The following is a 16,945-nucleotide window of genomic DNA, read 5'->3' on the forward strand; positions in this document are numbered from 1 at the left end:
CAGCCCCTCGGAATGCAATTGGAATACCTCTGCCGTCCCCCTAACCTTTCATTCAGTCTCCTTTACAGGAAAGTGCATCCGCCCTCGCTCAAGTAACTCTCCCAACCTCACAGCTTGTGCCGACTACTCATCTCCCAGCAGCTCTGCAAAATTTCTCATTCCTCATAACTCCTCCCAATGGCTCTGCTCCTCTACAGGGCTTACCCCCTGCCTTAACGTGCAAACCCTCAATACAACTAATGAAACTTGCCTCCTAATTGTCCTCATCCCTAGGGTCCTATACCACAGCGAGGAAGACTTCTTCCTCCGCCTGGAAACAACTGCAGCTTCTGCCCCACTGCAAAAGCGAGAGCCCATCACCGTCCTCACGATTGCCTCCCTCCTAGGTCTTGCAGGCGCTGGCACCGGAATCGCTGCATTAGCCAGTCAAGGCTCCGCCCTAACTCACCTCCGAGCGGCGGTTGACGAGGACATTCGTCACCTACAAAACGCTATTTCCCATCTTAAAAATTCTGTCAATTCCCTCTCTGAGGTCGTGCTCCAAAACCGCCGAGGTCTCGACCTTCTCCTCCTCAAAGAAAGAGGCCTTTGCGCTGCCCTAGAAAAGTGCTGTGTATATGCCAATTCCACAGGTCTCGCCGAAGACAGCCTAAAAAAGGTCCGAGAGGGACTAGAACAACGCAAAAAAGACCGTGAAGCCACCAGCTATTGGTCCCACATCTTTACCCCCCTCCTCCCATACCTCCTCCCTCTCCTCGGCCCCCTACTAATGATTATTCTAGCTCTCACCTTAGGACCCGGCATTATCCGCAGAATTGTCCAACTTGTAAGGAAACAAACGGATGCTATTTTTTCCTCGTTCGTGCAAGTCCAGTACCAACGACTCGCCACCTCTGACGCTCCCTACTCCGAGATGACAACCAACCCTCCGCGACCTCACCGCCACCGGTCAACCCGCCGACCACGAGGCCCTTCTCGATCGCCTGAACATAGCACCAACCTCGAGCTCCAGCTTCTCTGAACCTCCAACCTTAAACCCCCCACCCTCATCCATCCCGCAAGCAGCAAGGCCCCTGTCGAGCGCCCGGGCGCCACACCAACGCCGAGCTCCAGCCTCGCTGAGCCACCGTCAACCCCTTTTCCCCTCCCCGACCTCCCCCCTTCCCTCATCCCTTAGCGGACCTCTCCGGTAAGCTTCTTCCTTTAATTAGAAAAGAAGGGGGAAATGCGGGACACTGATTACGTGCCTTAACTTGGCGGGCCTGGGCTGGGGGACCGGATCCACCCCTGGGGAGGGTAGTGGGTACGGGTGAGTGCGCCCTCTACAGCCCCCCGGGCCTGGGAAAGTGAGGCCGGAGGCAGGCCCCATTTCCTCACCCAAAATATACCAAATGTTAGGAAAGGCTTGCCGGAGGGATCCGCCTTTTCCCCACCCCCTTATCTTGCCCGGACACTCCCCGTTGCCAGCGCAACTCCCATCACCACCGGTGCGCATACATTGTTGCCGGACACCGTTACGGGAGCAACTCTCGCCCCTTTTCAATCAACCTCCGCGCCCTCTCAGAACCAATCCAAGCCTTTAACCCTTGCAGCTACCCCGCCCTCTAAATGCCCGATATAAACTTGTACTCTCCCCTAATAAACTAGCTCTCTCTTGGTTTTCATCATCCTAAAAGAAATCGTGTCCCGCCTGTTCCTTTCTCGCCGCCCTCCATACTTGCACGCCTCCCGCCGGGGACCTGGCCAAGTCCCCCGCCTCGCCCTCGCCTCCGGGAAAGAGCCCCCGCCGCCGGTACCCTCGGAGCAATCCTGGGAGCCTAGCATTTAGCAAGCGGCCGCCACCCTCCCCCAGACGAATCAACTGCGACCGGATAAACATGTACAAGTACCGAACTAGAGTTGGAGGAGAAAAACAATCAAAAATTTCAATTGTGTTATGTCTGGAAAGGGACAAGAAAGAAAAAAATAACAATAGAGTTTATCTTGCCAGAGGGAATTTACTCTAATCCTTTCATAAACCTAATGTACATACAGGTGTTGTCTCATCCCTTCCAGCTGGGAATTAGGAGACAAGAGGTAGAAATTTCTGCAGATCGCTACCACCAGAAAACCAGGAGCCACCTCGCTGAAACAGGGATACTGCCTTCTGAGACAGCAGATTTCTCCATTCTTGTCCATTAAAAATGTTTCTGCTCATTTCATCCTGTATGATCTGTCTACCTATCATCTATCCATCATCTATCATCTATCCATCAACTGTCTATCATCTATTATCTATCATCTATTTATCAACTATCTATCACTGTGTGTGTACGTGTATGTGTGTGTGTGAGGGAGAGAGAATATAATGGGCTGGGTTTGGTGCTGCGTGGTGTCACTGTGAAAGTCCTCGCATTTTGGACCTCCCAGGCTCAAGGTTTGGGGATGTGTGTGTGTGTGAGGAGGGGGCTGGGATTGGAACCCAAGAATCTGACCTCCTGACTCTCCGTATGTTGGGCTGGAACCAGGTCCCCCATGAAGACACGTTCAAGTGCTAATCCTGGTAGGAGGCCCCGTCGTGAACTGGACCGTGAAGACGACATTATTCATTAAAATGAGGCCACACAGAATGAGAGAGGGAGAGGGAGGGAGGGAGGGAAGGAGAGAGGGAAGGAGGGATAGGGAAAGAGAGAGAGGGAGAGGGAGATGGAGAGAGGTAGGGACAGACGAGTGAGGGAGGCGGGGAGGGAGATGGCTGAGAGCGAGCCCGTGCGCCATGTGACAGAGGCTGCCGCCAGCAGGAAGCAAGCCCTGGCCACACCTCGTGTTGACTTCTAGCCTCCAAACTTCCCTGCGGGTGAAGCCCTGGCAGACTGAGCCCCAGGACGCCCTGGGCCTTCCCTTTCTTCCCCTTTGTCGGTGCCACATGCTTTTCTCACACCTCTGGCACATAAAACCTGTGGCCTGCCCAATCTGCCTCCTTGCTGGTAAATAAGGAAGATGAAGGAAGTTAGGAAGTCGTTTTACCTCCTAATGGAACTTGACTTCCAAAGCCTGCTGTGTTACTGTGAATAAACAAACTTTTTAAAAATCCTACCTTGGAGAGCAGGGGAACCAGTAACCCCTTACCTTACCGCCCTGCCGCCCTGACCCCCACAATCTCTGACCTTTGTCCCTTCAACACCCCCTCCTCCGAGGGAGACGTGACAGCTCAGGCCAGGAGGGCGAAGGTCACGTTCTCAGTGATGTCCTTCAGAAACTGTTAGTTTTTCCCACATCCCCCCACCCCCCAAAAAATGCTCAGGAGGCACATTCCTTCCCAGGGCCCAGGGTCAGCCTTGTGGGTGTCCCTCTGCAGCCCCTCAGGCCCCCACCCAGCAGGACCCTGAGTGCCGCTGAATGACCCAACGTCGCCGTTTCAAAATTCTTAATTTTTGAAATTCTTAATTTTTGTTGCACTTGGTCCCACAGATCATGTAGCCCATCGCACAGGGACTCTGGGCCTTTCAAAAGAGCATCCACCATTAAAAACCCAAATGTCCAGTACACCCCAGCATCGCTAAACACAGTGTGGTTTTATCTTGACAAACCAACTAAAGGGCTCTCCGTGCTCCACGTGCTTCCTCTCTCCCCCATGTCCCCTTTCAGGCGGAGTAAGACACTCTGCAGGCAGAGCAAGGCTTGTCAGCAAGAAACAAAGCCCAAGTTTAGGACACGGGAGTGATGGAACCAGGGGTCATGCCCAGGCCGGCCTCCGCCGGGACCCTGGGTGCCTCCATGGAGAGTGTCCCCCTGCAGAGGAGAGCAGGCGCAGGGCCCTCCTCCCCAGGGGGCTCGGCCAGAACACACAGCTGCGCACCTCCCAGCTGCCCCCACCGATGCCTGGCCTTCGCCCAGGACAGCCTGCGGTTCCTGGGGGCTCGCCCGCGGCCCACTCACCATCCAGTAGAGCTTCACCACGTACTTCCCGTAGTTGTTGAAGAGGGGCATGTGGCCCTTCACCGCCTTGCACAGCGAGTATATGTGCTCCCAGGGCTTCCAGGCCAGCAGCGGCGGCTCCGCCGCATGCCCTTTGGCATAGCTGCTCAGGACGCCCCCGTTGAGCATCTTCCACACCGCGTAGATCTCGCTGATGATCCAGCGCATCAGCTGGAAACAAAGCCCACGTGTTAGGTGGTTATCTCCCAGTGCTCTGCAGGCTTTGCATCTACTGGGGCCTCTTTCGGGTGGAGACAGGCAACTCAGGGGGTAAATAAAGTCAGAAATCTACTTCCGGTAGCAATATTAAATTCTCTATGTCATGTACCTACAGAATGAAATCATAGGTCTCGCTTTTGTTTTTAGAAAACATGACTTTATGGAAAGCTGGTGACGTCATGAGCCGACGTGGTCGTGGAACCCTGGCAGCCGGCACCCAGGACCCAAAGCCATCGGCCCGGCCCAGCGCGCGTCCGGTTCGGCCGCACGTGGCTCGGCACTAGGAGAGCACTGGGCACTTCTTCTGGAACTAATTTATAAGTGAGCGAGGGACCCTTCTGTAAACACTGAGAAGTCTGCGAACGGAGTTCTCTTTTCATGCTGAAGGGGCCAGTTAGACCAGGAATGAGGCCCGTGAAAGAATTAGGGTGTAGACCGCACTCTCTATCTGGCAACGTTTTGGTGACAAAATCTCTGGGTCACGGTGGGTCTGCAGAACGCTACGGCTGCCTGGGGGTATTGGATTTTTCTGGAATAGGCATCCATGTTGGATGCGTGTGTAACAGGCCGGGCTTGTGACATTAAATACTTGAGACTGACCTGATTAGACTTATGTTTTGCTGAAGTAGAGTTATCTAAGAAATTTCTTAAAATTTGGTCGAGGTGGGGAAAGTAAAGCAGATTCTCATATCTGAAAAGTTTAATATAGAATGTTTTATAATTTTTAAATTTTCCCTTGAAATAAGAAAAGCTAAAGTCTATGTACGTTTAGAACTCATGAGACAAGCACAATTTAGACAAAAACATAAAATTTAAAACAATTCAGAGATAATTGTATACTAATCAGTACACCCTGATTAGAGAAATAAACATTTAGATTTTAACATTGGTAAACATACTAAGGACAAGAAGAGGACGGCTTTGAATCACTCTAGAAGCCCCAATTCTGCGGTACCCCTTGGGGTGGAAGAGGCTGCCTGTGAAGGATAAAGCCTGGGGGTACACGGGGAGCCCCCCCAGGAAGCGGGGCTGCCTGTGGGAGTCGCGCAGAATCCCGGCGTCACAACCCACCTGTCCCCAGCCCCCTACATTTTCACATCCAGCACCTCCGCAGCCCCCACTCCCGAATCCAAGGGACTCGGGGGGAGCCGGGCTGGAACCAGCTCTCAGGACAGTGGGCCCAGTGCCGGCAGGCCGGGGAGCTGCTCCCAGCAGGCATTTAAAGAGGCTCTTCCCCTTGCGGAGCCCCGTGTGACTGTGTGGGGTCCTCTGGGCTGCACCTAGCCTGTGGGTGTGGGGTCCTCGGTGGGCTGCGCCTAGCCTGTGGGTGTGGGGTCCTCGGTGGTCGAGGGAGACCGGCCGGACGCGGGCTGGAGCCCCTCTGGCAGCCCCAGGGGCACGGGGTGGCCTCGTGCCCCTACCCACCTCGCTGCACAGCAAATGCTCATTCGCTGAAAACAAGTCAAACAGGATTTCATTCTTCACCACGACTGGAACCTGAAATCAGAATAATTACAGAGATATTGCTCCGCAGGGAAAATGAAGGGAATGCTGCTTAATGAAATAATGTTTCGTGTGCAATAAAGAAGCCAAACCGGATGTCATTTCCCACAATTAGAGGAATTAGAAAAAATAGAAAACAAGCATATCATTCCATAACTATTCGCTAGTTAGAGCTATAGTTGAACTTAATTTAGTAACAGATTGCCTAGAAAATACAGAATTTATTATACGACTATTATCATATATAACATATGAAAATAAACATAGTATGCATACACATATGCAAACTGAGAGTTTTTAAAGGCAATTTGAAATGTAAATTCACCCCTCCTGTTAAAACTGAAGCTTAATTAACATATGATAGCTGGAAAGATAACTTTCTTCATCTTAGATGAAAAATATTGGTTGTGACAGCTTTAAAAATCTTGTCCAACTTTAAATCCTTTTATATTTTAAAATTAATTTGATGACATAATTGGTACATATTTAAAAGTGATTTATATATTTAGTTAAGTAGAAAACAAAATAATAGGGAAAACAACTTTTAATAGTAAAGGAAATGAGCTACAATTTGTATCAAGCTTATATAGTCAACACATCAAGTTTACATGAAAATGGTTTTGATCAGTGAATTAGATTTTTAAGGAAACTAATACCATCAATTACTCTCAATCAGCTGGACAAATTAGCATCTTGAAACTCAATAAAATAATTTTTAAATTAAGAAAAAAGTACCTAAAACTACCTTGAAGACCTGAACTGATTCTCCTGATCATCATTTTTAAACATAGTGATTTAAATCAGTATATAGGTATATACTGTACACACAAACGTATATACATACATTTCAGCAAGTACCAATGTACACTAAAGTTGATTAACTACAGATTAAGTAAGTGTTGGGTTCCTAAGGACTAGATGAGGGTCTCCAGGGGCAGATGAGAAGCGGGCACGGGCAGCTCGTGAACGAGAATGGATCCTCAGGGAGTGTCTGTGGTGGAGCTCGGCATCCCTGTCCCCTACACCTGCTTGTCGTTGGCGGTGCTTGAAGGGACCTCTGGGCTCCACTCTCGGTGTGGACAGAGTCCGTCCGTCTCCGGATCCGAGCCCGCGAGCCTGGCTGGGCTGGCCCCGTTGACACTCACACCTGCCCTCCGCGCCTCTCTCGGAACCGAGCCATCCCCTTCGACCCTGCCCTTGGGTGGAATGTTCCGGGTCATGCTCGGGGCTGGCTGGCATTTTCAAATGGTGGGTAGAATTACGTGGCGGGTCATGCAGCAGCTTAGCAGGCCGGGACCCTTGTTTATAAATACATATTTAAAATGCAGTGGGAGGGAATAGAGCAGGGTAAATCTCACCTACGAAGGCCATTTGTTCATGCAATGTTTGTTTCCACTGCATATATTTAACGAGTTTCAGTATAAAATGTATAATTTAAAGAATCTTATTATAAAATAGTTATGACTGTGGACCTGGTCATTAGAGCTTGGCGGCACTATCTTGGGACTTTCCAGCCTGGAGCCCCTCTGTCCTGGCCTTCCTCCCGCAGACGCCTGCAGAAGGGCTGGGGCAGGAGGGAACAGCTACTGAGGATGAGGGCAGCCGGTAACTGCGGTGGGAGCGCATTCAGCTGCAGGGCAAGAGTTCCCTTCATACCCCAGTGCCTCGGAAGTCAGCTGTGCTGAACAGAAAAGGGCAGCTTCCGGATGCTTCCTACGTATCTAGACTTACAGCACTCCTGCCTCCCAGAACCCACACCCTTTCTTCTCATGAAATGTAAACCTTGTCTTTATGCAGAGCAGAGCTTAAGTTTAAAGGAATGGTTCACATGTACTTGATTTCTTTTATTAAAAATATCTTACAAGTATGTATTCAATAAATACTTGGGTGGACAGAGATGTGGCCTCTCATTTTCTCTATTTAATCAATTTTCAATTTAGATTTATACAACTTTCGCAACCAGTAACAGTCATTGGAAAATATGGTATATAAAATGTGTTTGCTGGCATTAGTAGCAGTACTTACAGAGACTAAAACTTTAGGAATAAAATCTCTGTGTAGACACAGATTCAACGACTCCCACAATGTACAGAAGACTCAGCCTTATTACTGCCATTTGACTAGCACTAATGAAAACAGGAGAGTCAATAAGAAAAAAGACTTTAGTGATAATAAAACCCTTCAAAGCACCAAATCTCTTCAAACTAACACAACTATTAAGTTGTGGGTAAGCCTGTGGGTCTGAAGTTTTAACGTACACAGAAGCTGTTAAAGCGACCTCTTCTCAGCTGATGCCCCAGTCGTTTGACTCACAGGTTTGGCACGGGGTATGGAAGGTGGCACTCGGAATCTGCCTCAAGGATCCCTGGTGCACAGAATCCACGAGAAGTTCTCACTGGCTGGAAAACTAAAGTTAATAAGTACCAGAGGAATCAGATCTTCCCAGCACAGAAGATTCGTGCTAAGTGGGGGAAAGGAGGAAGTCTGTCTGCCAAACGCAGAGAGTAACTGCTTGCAATGTTAGGGTTAGAAAAGGATGAAAGCCACAAGCTCTAAACATTTTGATAATCTCTCAGTAACCAGTACAAGAAATATTAACCTACCTATAAAGATAGACATCTATTTCAGATTTAAATGTGGAGAAGTAATTACATATTTTTACTGATTACCACAAGAAGAAACTACCTTAATTTTTTAAACAAATGTTTAGAACTATGATATAGTGCCCTTGTAATTAATAAGAATTTTGCTTAACATTAAAAAGAAAATCTCTTACCCGACTAATTATAACATCCTGTGGGCGTTTCCAGGAATCCACTTTCAATGATGGTGGTAATTCAATCTTTCCTTCAGGGTCTTCAAAAAAATGCTATATTAGAAAATAGGGAAATTGAGCTTTTCTCTCCATACGGTGTTACTAAACTAAAAACATTTTAATCCAGGTGAAAATTACGTGAATAGATTTAATCAGTCAATCAGAATTTATGGAGCAATCTGTGCGTTTGCTTTCAGAGCTCCTTCCGAGCATGCGTGGGGAACACTGCCCTCAACCACACTGCCCCCGTCCACGCTGCCCATAGACCACACTGCCCCCATCTACGCTGCCCATAGACCACACTGCCCTTGGACAGCAAATTTTTAAATTTTCATTCTCGTATCACATATACAACCTAAAATTTCCCCTCTTAACACTTTCAAATATACCATTAGGTGGTGTTAATTACATTCACAGTGTTGAGCTACCATCAGCACTACCCATTACTAAAACTTTTCCATCCCCCTCAAACAGAAACTCTGTACTAATTAAGGATTAACTCCCTATTCCCTACCCCTACTTTGACCCCGGATAATAACCTATGCTCTAGTTTCTGACTCTGAATTTGCACATTTTAATTATTTCATATAAGTGAGATCATAAAATACTTGTCCTTTTCTGTTTGGCTTATTTCATTCAACATGATGTCTTTAAGCTCATTCACGTTGTAGCATGTTTCAGAACATCATTCCTTTTTATGGATGAATAATATTCCATTGCATGTATGTCCCATACTGTGTTTATCCATCTAGGTGGTTAGTGGACACTTGGTTTGCTTCCTCCTCTTGGCTGTTGTGGATAATGCCATTATGAAACATCAGGGTGCAAGTATCTGTCCAAGTCTCTGTTTTCAATCCTTTGGGGTGGATACCCTGAAGTGGGATTGCCAGATCATATGGTAATTCTATACTCAACTTTCTGAGGAACTGCCAAACTGTTTCCACAGTGGCTGCACCATTTTACATTCCCACCTACAATAAATGAGTGTTTTTATTTCTCTACATGCTCCCCAACACATTTTATTGTCTGCTGAGTTTTTTAATAGTAGATATTCTAGTGGGTGTGAAATGGTACCTCTTTGTGGTTATAATTTCCATTTCTCTAATGGTTGATGATGTTGAGCAAAGGTATCATTTGCTTATTAGCCATTCGTATATCTTTTTTGGAGGCATGTCTTTTTATGTTGTTGAGTTGTAAGATTTCTTTATATATTCTGGATGTTTAAACTCTTATCAGATAAGTGGTTTCCAAATATTTTCTCCCATTCTATAGGATGTTTTTTTTACTTTCATGATAAAGTTCTTTGATTCACAAAAGTTTGTGATTATGATAATATCCCATTTATTCATTTTTTCATTTGTTGTTTTGCTTTGGGTGCAAAGTCTAAGAAACCGTTATCTAACACAAGGCCCTGGAGATGCTTCCCTGTGCTTTCTTCTAGGAGTTTTAGAGCTTCGGGTCTTATATTAGGTCTTTGAACCATTTTGAGTTAATTGTTTTACATAGCATGAGACAGGGGTCCTCTTTCATTCTTTTGCAAATGAACATCCAGTTTTACCAGCACCATTGGCAGAAGAGACTGTTCTTTCCCCACTGAGTGGACTTGGCAGCCTCGGCCACAGGTGTGAGGGTGGATTTCTGAGCTCTCAATTGGATTCCACTGGTCTAAACAGCTGTCCATGTGCCAGTACCAAAATCCAAATCATCTGTGAATCTGTTTCTATTATCTGATTTTTCCTCTTGGTTTTTGGTCATTTGGTTGTTTTCTCATGCCTGGTAATTTTTGATTGCATGATGTACATTGTATATAAAAATTTCTATAGGTTCTAGATGATAAGGCCTTCCTCCAGAGAGCAGGATTTCATTTGCTCCGGGACGTAGGTAAGAGTACAAGGAGTCCAACTTGCTCCAGCCAAGGCTGATCTCAGGTTGGCAGTCTGACTTAGTTTGGGTTTGTCCTCACTGTTCACAGAATGTTGTAGGATTCTGGGTGCTAACTGAAAGGCTGGAATTTTACCAGAGTCCCACCCCCTTGGGGTACCATGAACCCCAATCTCTAGGCACAGCACCATGAAACATCATCTGAGTTCTTGAGCCTCCCAGTCACTGCATTACACTCATTTGCTCTGCAACACACCTGTCACATACGTAGCTTAGGCCTCGGAAAATGTCTCAGAAGAAAACTATATGCAAATTTCCAGATCCCTTCTCTGCAGTTTTCTCTTCTCTGGAGTTTTGGTTCTAGCCCTGGTTGCTTTGCAGCCTGGACACCATCCTCCATGTCTCCAGCCCATGGAGGATGCCACAGGCCTGCAATCACCTCACCTTGAACCCATAAATGTCCTTGAGAAGAAACAGAGAGCGTGGGCTCACCTCTGGGTGATTCCCTCTCCCCCAGGATTTGCAGCCCTCACACAAGAAGTTCACAATGATCCTCCCACATCACATTGCTAGATATGGTCTCTCCTACCCACCTTGACGAGCCTCGGCACGCACCTCTCTGGTTCACACATCATCTCTCTCAGGGCCATCACTTAACTGAAGCATTGAGATGTGACCCTGGACTTAGAGAAAGGTTAGCTGGCCTGGGGCTGCCTTCCTGGTGGTTTGCCTCACATGTGAGGAGCCGGTTTCTGCAGAGCCCCCGGAATGCCAGCTACAGCTGGATGCTTATGGTGCTCAGCGCCGACAGGGTGGGGATGCTCGGGCACTGGCCCCTCCCTGCTTCGCCAACACCGAGTTGCTAGGACAGAATCAGGGCTTTGGGGTTAGTCTATTTGTGCTTTTACCTCTTTGCCTCATTGGGACCACCCAGGCTTGGGCTGTGGCTCTCCTCCCTGAGGAAACTGCAGTGGCAGAGTTGGCTAAGGGTCCCACACTCCTGGGATCACAGCCCCTATTCCCAACAGTTCCCAGTATCTGCTCTGGGGTCTGATGTGCAGCCAGCCTGATTCCCACACTCAGCCCTTCCAACAGGCCTGCCCTTGCTTTTGGAGTACTGACAAAGCCCAGAACTGGATACCCAGAGAGCTGCAAGACTTTTTGCAGTATTTGATAAAGGCATGCTTGCACTCCAAGGTCCCCAAAATGTTCATTTTTATATCCTACTTCAAAATTTTCAGGATCTTCTGCTCTTCCCCTGTCCATGACTTCACCACATTTTGGAAATATCTCTAAGTATTTGTAAGGCAGATACTTTCCCATGTGCAAACCTGGTTTCTCCCCTGCTTCCCCCTCCTCTTGAGTCCTGGGAACAGAACAGATAGTGTCCAAGGGCTTGGCCAAGCCCCAAGGAATGAGGGAGTGTTTCCTTCATCAGAAGGTGTCCAGAATGCAGGGTGGAAAATGCCGGTGGAAACTGCCCTGCAGCCCTGATGAAATTATTTTATTCAAAGTTCTTGTGAACATTCACCAGGAAATCCTGTGCACATTCCTGAGTGCAATAAACAAGTGTAGAGGCCCTGCAGGGTCTGGTTCTGTGTCTTCTTTGTTCTCCCCTGTAACACGCTGCACAGTGTGGAGGGCTGCTTGGAGACCAGCTGCTGCCCAGGACCATGTGCCCTGTCAGTAAGCTTCCATGAATAAATGTTTCTGTGATTCATCTGTGTCTTCCCAAGGCGGTCTTTGGGCTCCTGAGCACAGGGTAACGGAAACAGGCTATGTTTATGCAGTGGTACTGCTGGCGAGCCCGCCAGGAGCCCCTGGACATGGAGAAGACTACAGGTGAGTCGAGGAAGGGAGGCTCTGCAGGGGAAATCCCAGGGAGCCTGTGTCTTCTATGTCAGGGGCTTTGGCACAAGTTTTAGACACTTGGGGGCCAGTGTGTGTGTATATGGGGACACCCCCAAAATGCCAAAGGGCCTGACCAAGGTCTGGGAAGCTTTTGATGTTAGAAAGTAAAAGTAGTGCTGGGAAGCAGCTGCAGCAGAAGCGCAGTTCTGGCTGCGTTACAGGCACAGGTCTGCCAGCTGGAACAAGGGCTGTGTGTAGAGAGGGGTGTGCGAGTAGTATGCACCAACAATGTGGAAATAAGGGCCACAAGGTTAAAGGACAAGACACACAGGAGGAAACCTTGGCCTGCTGTGTGGCTCAGCCAAAAGGCCGTCACTTACCGTCACTGTGAGGCTGAGCCCTGGTCTCTAAACACAGTGGGTGCCTCATCGGATGAGGACAGGGATAAGGAGGTAGATTGGGATGAAGAAAGAGAAGAAGAAAGAGAAGGCCTCTTACCACAACAGAAATAAAGGATGTGCAAACCCACACATGGACTGTGGGGCATCGTGCCCTGCCAGAGTTAGCAGAACTAGGGGCAAAGTTTCACCAAAAGGGAAGAGAAGCAATTGCTGGTTGGTTCCTGCCCCTGTGGGATCACGGGCTGAGGTGTAGTCCTGTCAGGACGTGAGGTGTCTCAACTGGCCGGTGTGACTGCATCCCAGGCTATGACAGCGTCTTGATGCGGCTGCCAGCAGCCAGGGGCAATGCCTCAGTTAAACTGGTTGTTTCAGGCTTGCCAGCAGAGGAGGCCCCATGAGGGAGACATGCTGCGAGGGCCGGTTTGCTGACAGCCACAGAAGAGTTGCAGGATGTAGTAAGGGAGTTGGGAATGAAACATGCTATTTATCCTGAGCATTTTGGGGGTCAAAAATGAATTATTCACTGCAGGCATGAGAGACAACATCTTACAAACAGCCCTGGTCAATGGTACAGTTCTCTCGAGTCCCTCCTCAGTCCCACGGTCAGGGCCTGTGTCCAGGGCTGCTCTAGCCATCGCGGATCCAGGAGAAACTGAGAGGATAAGGAAATGGGGTGCCCAAGTGGTGGGAGTAGCATTTGGAGAAAAAACCAATGAAAAGGCAAAATGGAAAAGCAAGGGTGGGCCTGAGTAAGAAAATAAAAAACAAATGTTCATTGACTTGCTAATGGCTGGGACACCAAAAGAAAAGATAGATGAGAAACTTAATGTGGTCTTAATGGACCAGTGGAAGAAGCTAAAGCCAGAACAAAAGTTCCGCAAGGCCCCGTCGACCCTCCCAAATCAGAGGCCATGGAGGCCTCGGGAAAGCGGACGGGCTCCCCGGGACCCAACAGACTGAGGTGGGGCCAAGGATACCCGGTGGTCACGGGAGCCTTGTGTTGAACTCACCGTCCACTGGTCTCCCCAGTAAACAGGCTGCAGCCCTAGTGGACTCTGGAGAGGACTGTTCCCTGATTTATGACAAATCAACTCCTCCATGGTCCCTGCTTGCCGTCGATGGTTATGGGGTTGGAGCATTAAAAGTGCAGCAAGTCTGTCTTGTTATGCAAATTGGCCGATTCCTTCCCAAACGCTACGCTGTGTTCACAGCCCCTGCAGCTGGATACACCTGGGGCAGGTGAGTTTTGCCTGTGTGTACAACTCACTACATCAGTAGTTTGGGGCAGGCTGAGTGGGAGCCCAGTGAACTCCCCGCTGTGCGGTGGGCACAAAACAATACTGACCGCCTGGGAGACATGAAGAAACAGGGGAAGCCAGCAAAGAGCTCCGGCCTGTGAACGCCATTCGCCTGCCAAGCCCCTTCCACAGCCCGGTCTGGCCTGTAAGGATCCAGACGGCTCATGGACGATGATGGTAGATTATCGGGAACCAAACAAAACCGTGCCGCTCTTACATGCCACAGTGCCACATATTACCCAACTGATGGAACAAATATGGATGCTCTGGGTCCACATCACTTTGTTTTGGGCCCGGCTAACACATTCTTCAGCATAGCCGTAGCCCCGGGAGCCAAGACCAATTTGCTTTCACACAGGAAGGGAGCAGTGGACTTACAAGTTCTCCCTCAAGGGCACCTCCACGGCCCCACAGTTTACCACGGGACAGTCACTGCAGACCTGTCCAAATGGCGTGTCCAGAGCGGTGGCCGGCTCCACCACCGTGATGACGCTGTGCTGCAGTCGACTCATTCCAGCTCCTGCAGCGGCCGCCCCTGATCGGGTGGCCCACCTGGGAGGCTGAGGAGGGGCAGCAAACAGCAAAACACAAGGAGCTGTCAGTCCAGTACTTGGCCGTTACCTGGTCTGACAAGACTTGCACTGTCCCCGAGGAGATTACTGATAAATTCCAACCCCCGTCCCCAACCCCAGTCCCCGAAGCAACTGCACAGTTTTGTGGGATGCTTGGGATTTGGGCGACCTTTTATACCCCACTTGGTTCTAATATTAAGGCCCCTGTCCTGGTTGGTAGAGCAGGGGGCTCTCTGGGATTGGAGACCCCAGAGGGAGAAGTCGTCGACAGGTCCCAGTAAAGCAAATACAAGCCATAGGCGTTTTATTGCAGGGACAGCCCGCTACACCAAGGGGTGTGGACGGGCCTCTGAGAGAGGCAGGAGAGTGAGCAGATCCCCCTGGGTTTTGGTCTCAACTGTGGAAAGGGGCGGAAAACAGATGTATCCCCCTCGCATGGCAACTCTGTTCCTCATACGATGACCTCCTACGAGAGAGACCATCACAGAAGCCGCCCCAGGGCTGCTCCTCACTTCTGCACCTGTCGCTGGCCGGATCACAGACACGTTTTCAAGCCGGACTTGGGAAGGTGCAGAGCCAAACGCGACAAAGACGGCAGCAAACCTGCAGCAGTGAGGGGCTGTGACCAATAGCCCCGAGTGCTGCACTACGCGATCTGGGGGCCCGTGGGGTAGGCCACCCTTGCCCACACTCCAAGATGACCCAGGAGCTGGACCCTTAGCCTTGCCTGAGAATACAAAGGAAGGAGGAGGACCCACCCGGAGGGTGCCAGTACCCTGGATGGCTGTGGGGGTGCAGCCCAGACTGACACCCTCAGGGTGGGGGACGGTGTGGGGCCGAGCAGTGCCCGGCCGGGCGACGAGCCGCTTGGCTGGTGCTTACGCCTAAGGTGGCCCACTGACCCCTGCACTGACAGCTGGGCCGTGTCCCAGGCCTGACTGTGGCTGCCCCAGCAGGGGAGTCAGAATGGGACAGTTTTAAATAAACCCTTACGGGGACAGGAAATGTGGAAACAAGCAGCAGCCCACCTGAACAAAATGGAAGTGACTCTTTTTCACGTGATTGCACTTAGTTTTTGGACGCCTCTGGGAAATCAGCAGGCAGATCAACCAGCCCGTTTGTGAGCCCTGGAGGGGCTGTCGGCCAGACGTCGCTGTACAGCTACATAAGGCGGTCACGAAGGACAGAAAGCCCCGTGGGCCCGCTCCAAGGAAGCGGGACAGCATTCCTAAACGCTTACAACCAGAGCCCTGCTTGCAGAGGCAGCAGCCTCGGAGCAGGCCCCCTCGACAAGGACAGCTGGCGCAAGCCGACCAGCCGTGCAGCAGAGGGCAGGAGGCCCACATCGGACCCTCTCCGGGATCAGGGGGTCAGCAGTACTCTCTTCTACATGTGGATACGGCCACGGGCCTGCCACGGGCCTTCCCAGCAAAGAGGCCGACTCAGCCAGCCCCACCCGGGGTCACAGAAGCTGAGTGTGGCGTGCGGACTCCCCGTTGCCATCAACAGTGACCAAGGAACCCACCTCGCCAGCCATGAGGTACAAACTGGGCAGAGGGAAAGGACCCCCGAGGAACGTCCCCCTTCCCAACACTCCAACAGCTGTGGGATGAACAGAATTTTAAAGCAACAATTAAAGTCACTAACATCCGACAACACCATAAAAGGCTGGACCAAAACACTGCCGGAACCTTTGGCCCTCATGCCCAGGGCTTATCAGCTACTCACTGCCGGGCCACTTACAAGGAAGCTGGGGTGGCCCGAGCCCCCACTTCAGTGCCCCACCACTGAAGAGGGGCAATCAGGTGGCACCCTCTGTGAGAAGGCCTGCACACGGGCTCTCCCGTTGCCCACTGGCCCTGGGACGCGTGGGGTTTTGGAGCTCCTGGGAAAAAGGTGAGAGCAGGACCTCGCAGTAAGCCCCTGGGTGTCCCCACCCCTCCCTCGCAGGTCCATGGCTCATCCCGGGCCCTCTCCAGAAGGGAAAGTTTACACAGCCGTGTGGGGATGCAACACTGCACACACCTCCGCCACACCCAGCTCCGCGGACACATCTGGTGTTGGAAGCCTGGCAGAGCCACAGGGCGTGACCCTCAGCCAGACGGACATCGTGGCCCGCGCGCTCTCAGACGGGCACGGCCAACCCTGCTGACCCCTCTGCACGTCTCACTCTCCACTCCTGGTTTCCTGGGTGGCATTTACGCCAACACCTTTCTAGACTGGGCCGAGACATCCGCGGCTGTGCACAACCAAACGGCTGCATCTGCCGGGAGCTGACCCCAGCCGCAGACCCTTCACCCAGCCCGATGGCCAGACTGTGAATTCACGAAGCCGTGGTCCTCCCCAGGAAGGGCTGTGCTCCCTCCCCACCATGCGGCTTTCATAAGCACACGCGCGGCCTGGAGCCTCTCGTGTAGCTGCTGTGCTCTGTACCCGGGCGCGGGGTTC

At 50.5% G+C, this 16,945-nt stretch overlaps 1 protein-coding gene across 6 annotated transcripts in view; it reads right to left on the reverse strand.

Annotated features, from left to right (window-relative positions):
• Positions 1-16,945, reverse strand: part of ADGB (androglobin) — a 211,555-nt gene that overhangs the window by 156,911 nt on the left and 37,699 nt on the right. For all 6 annotated transcript variants that reach the window (XM_037842491.1, XM_037842492.1, XM_037842490.1 and 3 more), the window contains exons 3-5: positions 8,456-8,548; positions 5,602-5,673; positions 3,919-4,128 (exon numbers count right to left, since the gene is read on the reverse strand). In XM_037842491.1, coding sequence (XP_037698419.1) covers positions 3,919-4,128; positions 5,602-5,673; positions 8,456-8,548 — 375 coding nt within the window. The remainder of the gene's footprint in view (positions 1-3,918; positions 4,129-5,601; positions 5,674-8,455; positions 8,549-16,945) is intronic.

The sequence above is a fragment of the Choloepus didactylus genome, chromosome 7, assembly GCF_015220235.1.
Source record: "Choloepus didactylus isolate mChoDid1 chromosome 7, mChoDid1.pri, whole genome shotgun sequence".
NCBI classification, from domain to species: Eukaryota; Metazoa; Chordata; class Mammalia; order Pilosa; family Megalonychidae; genus Choloepus; species Choloepus didactylus.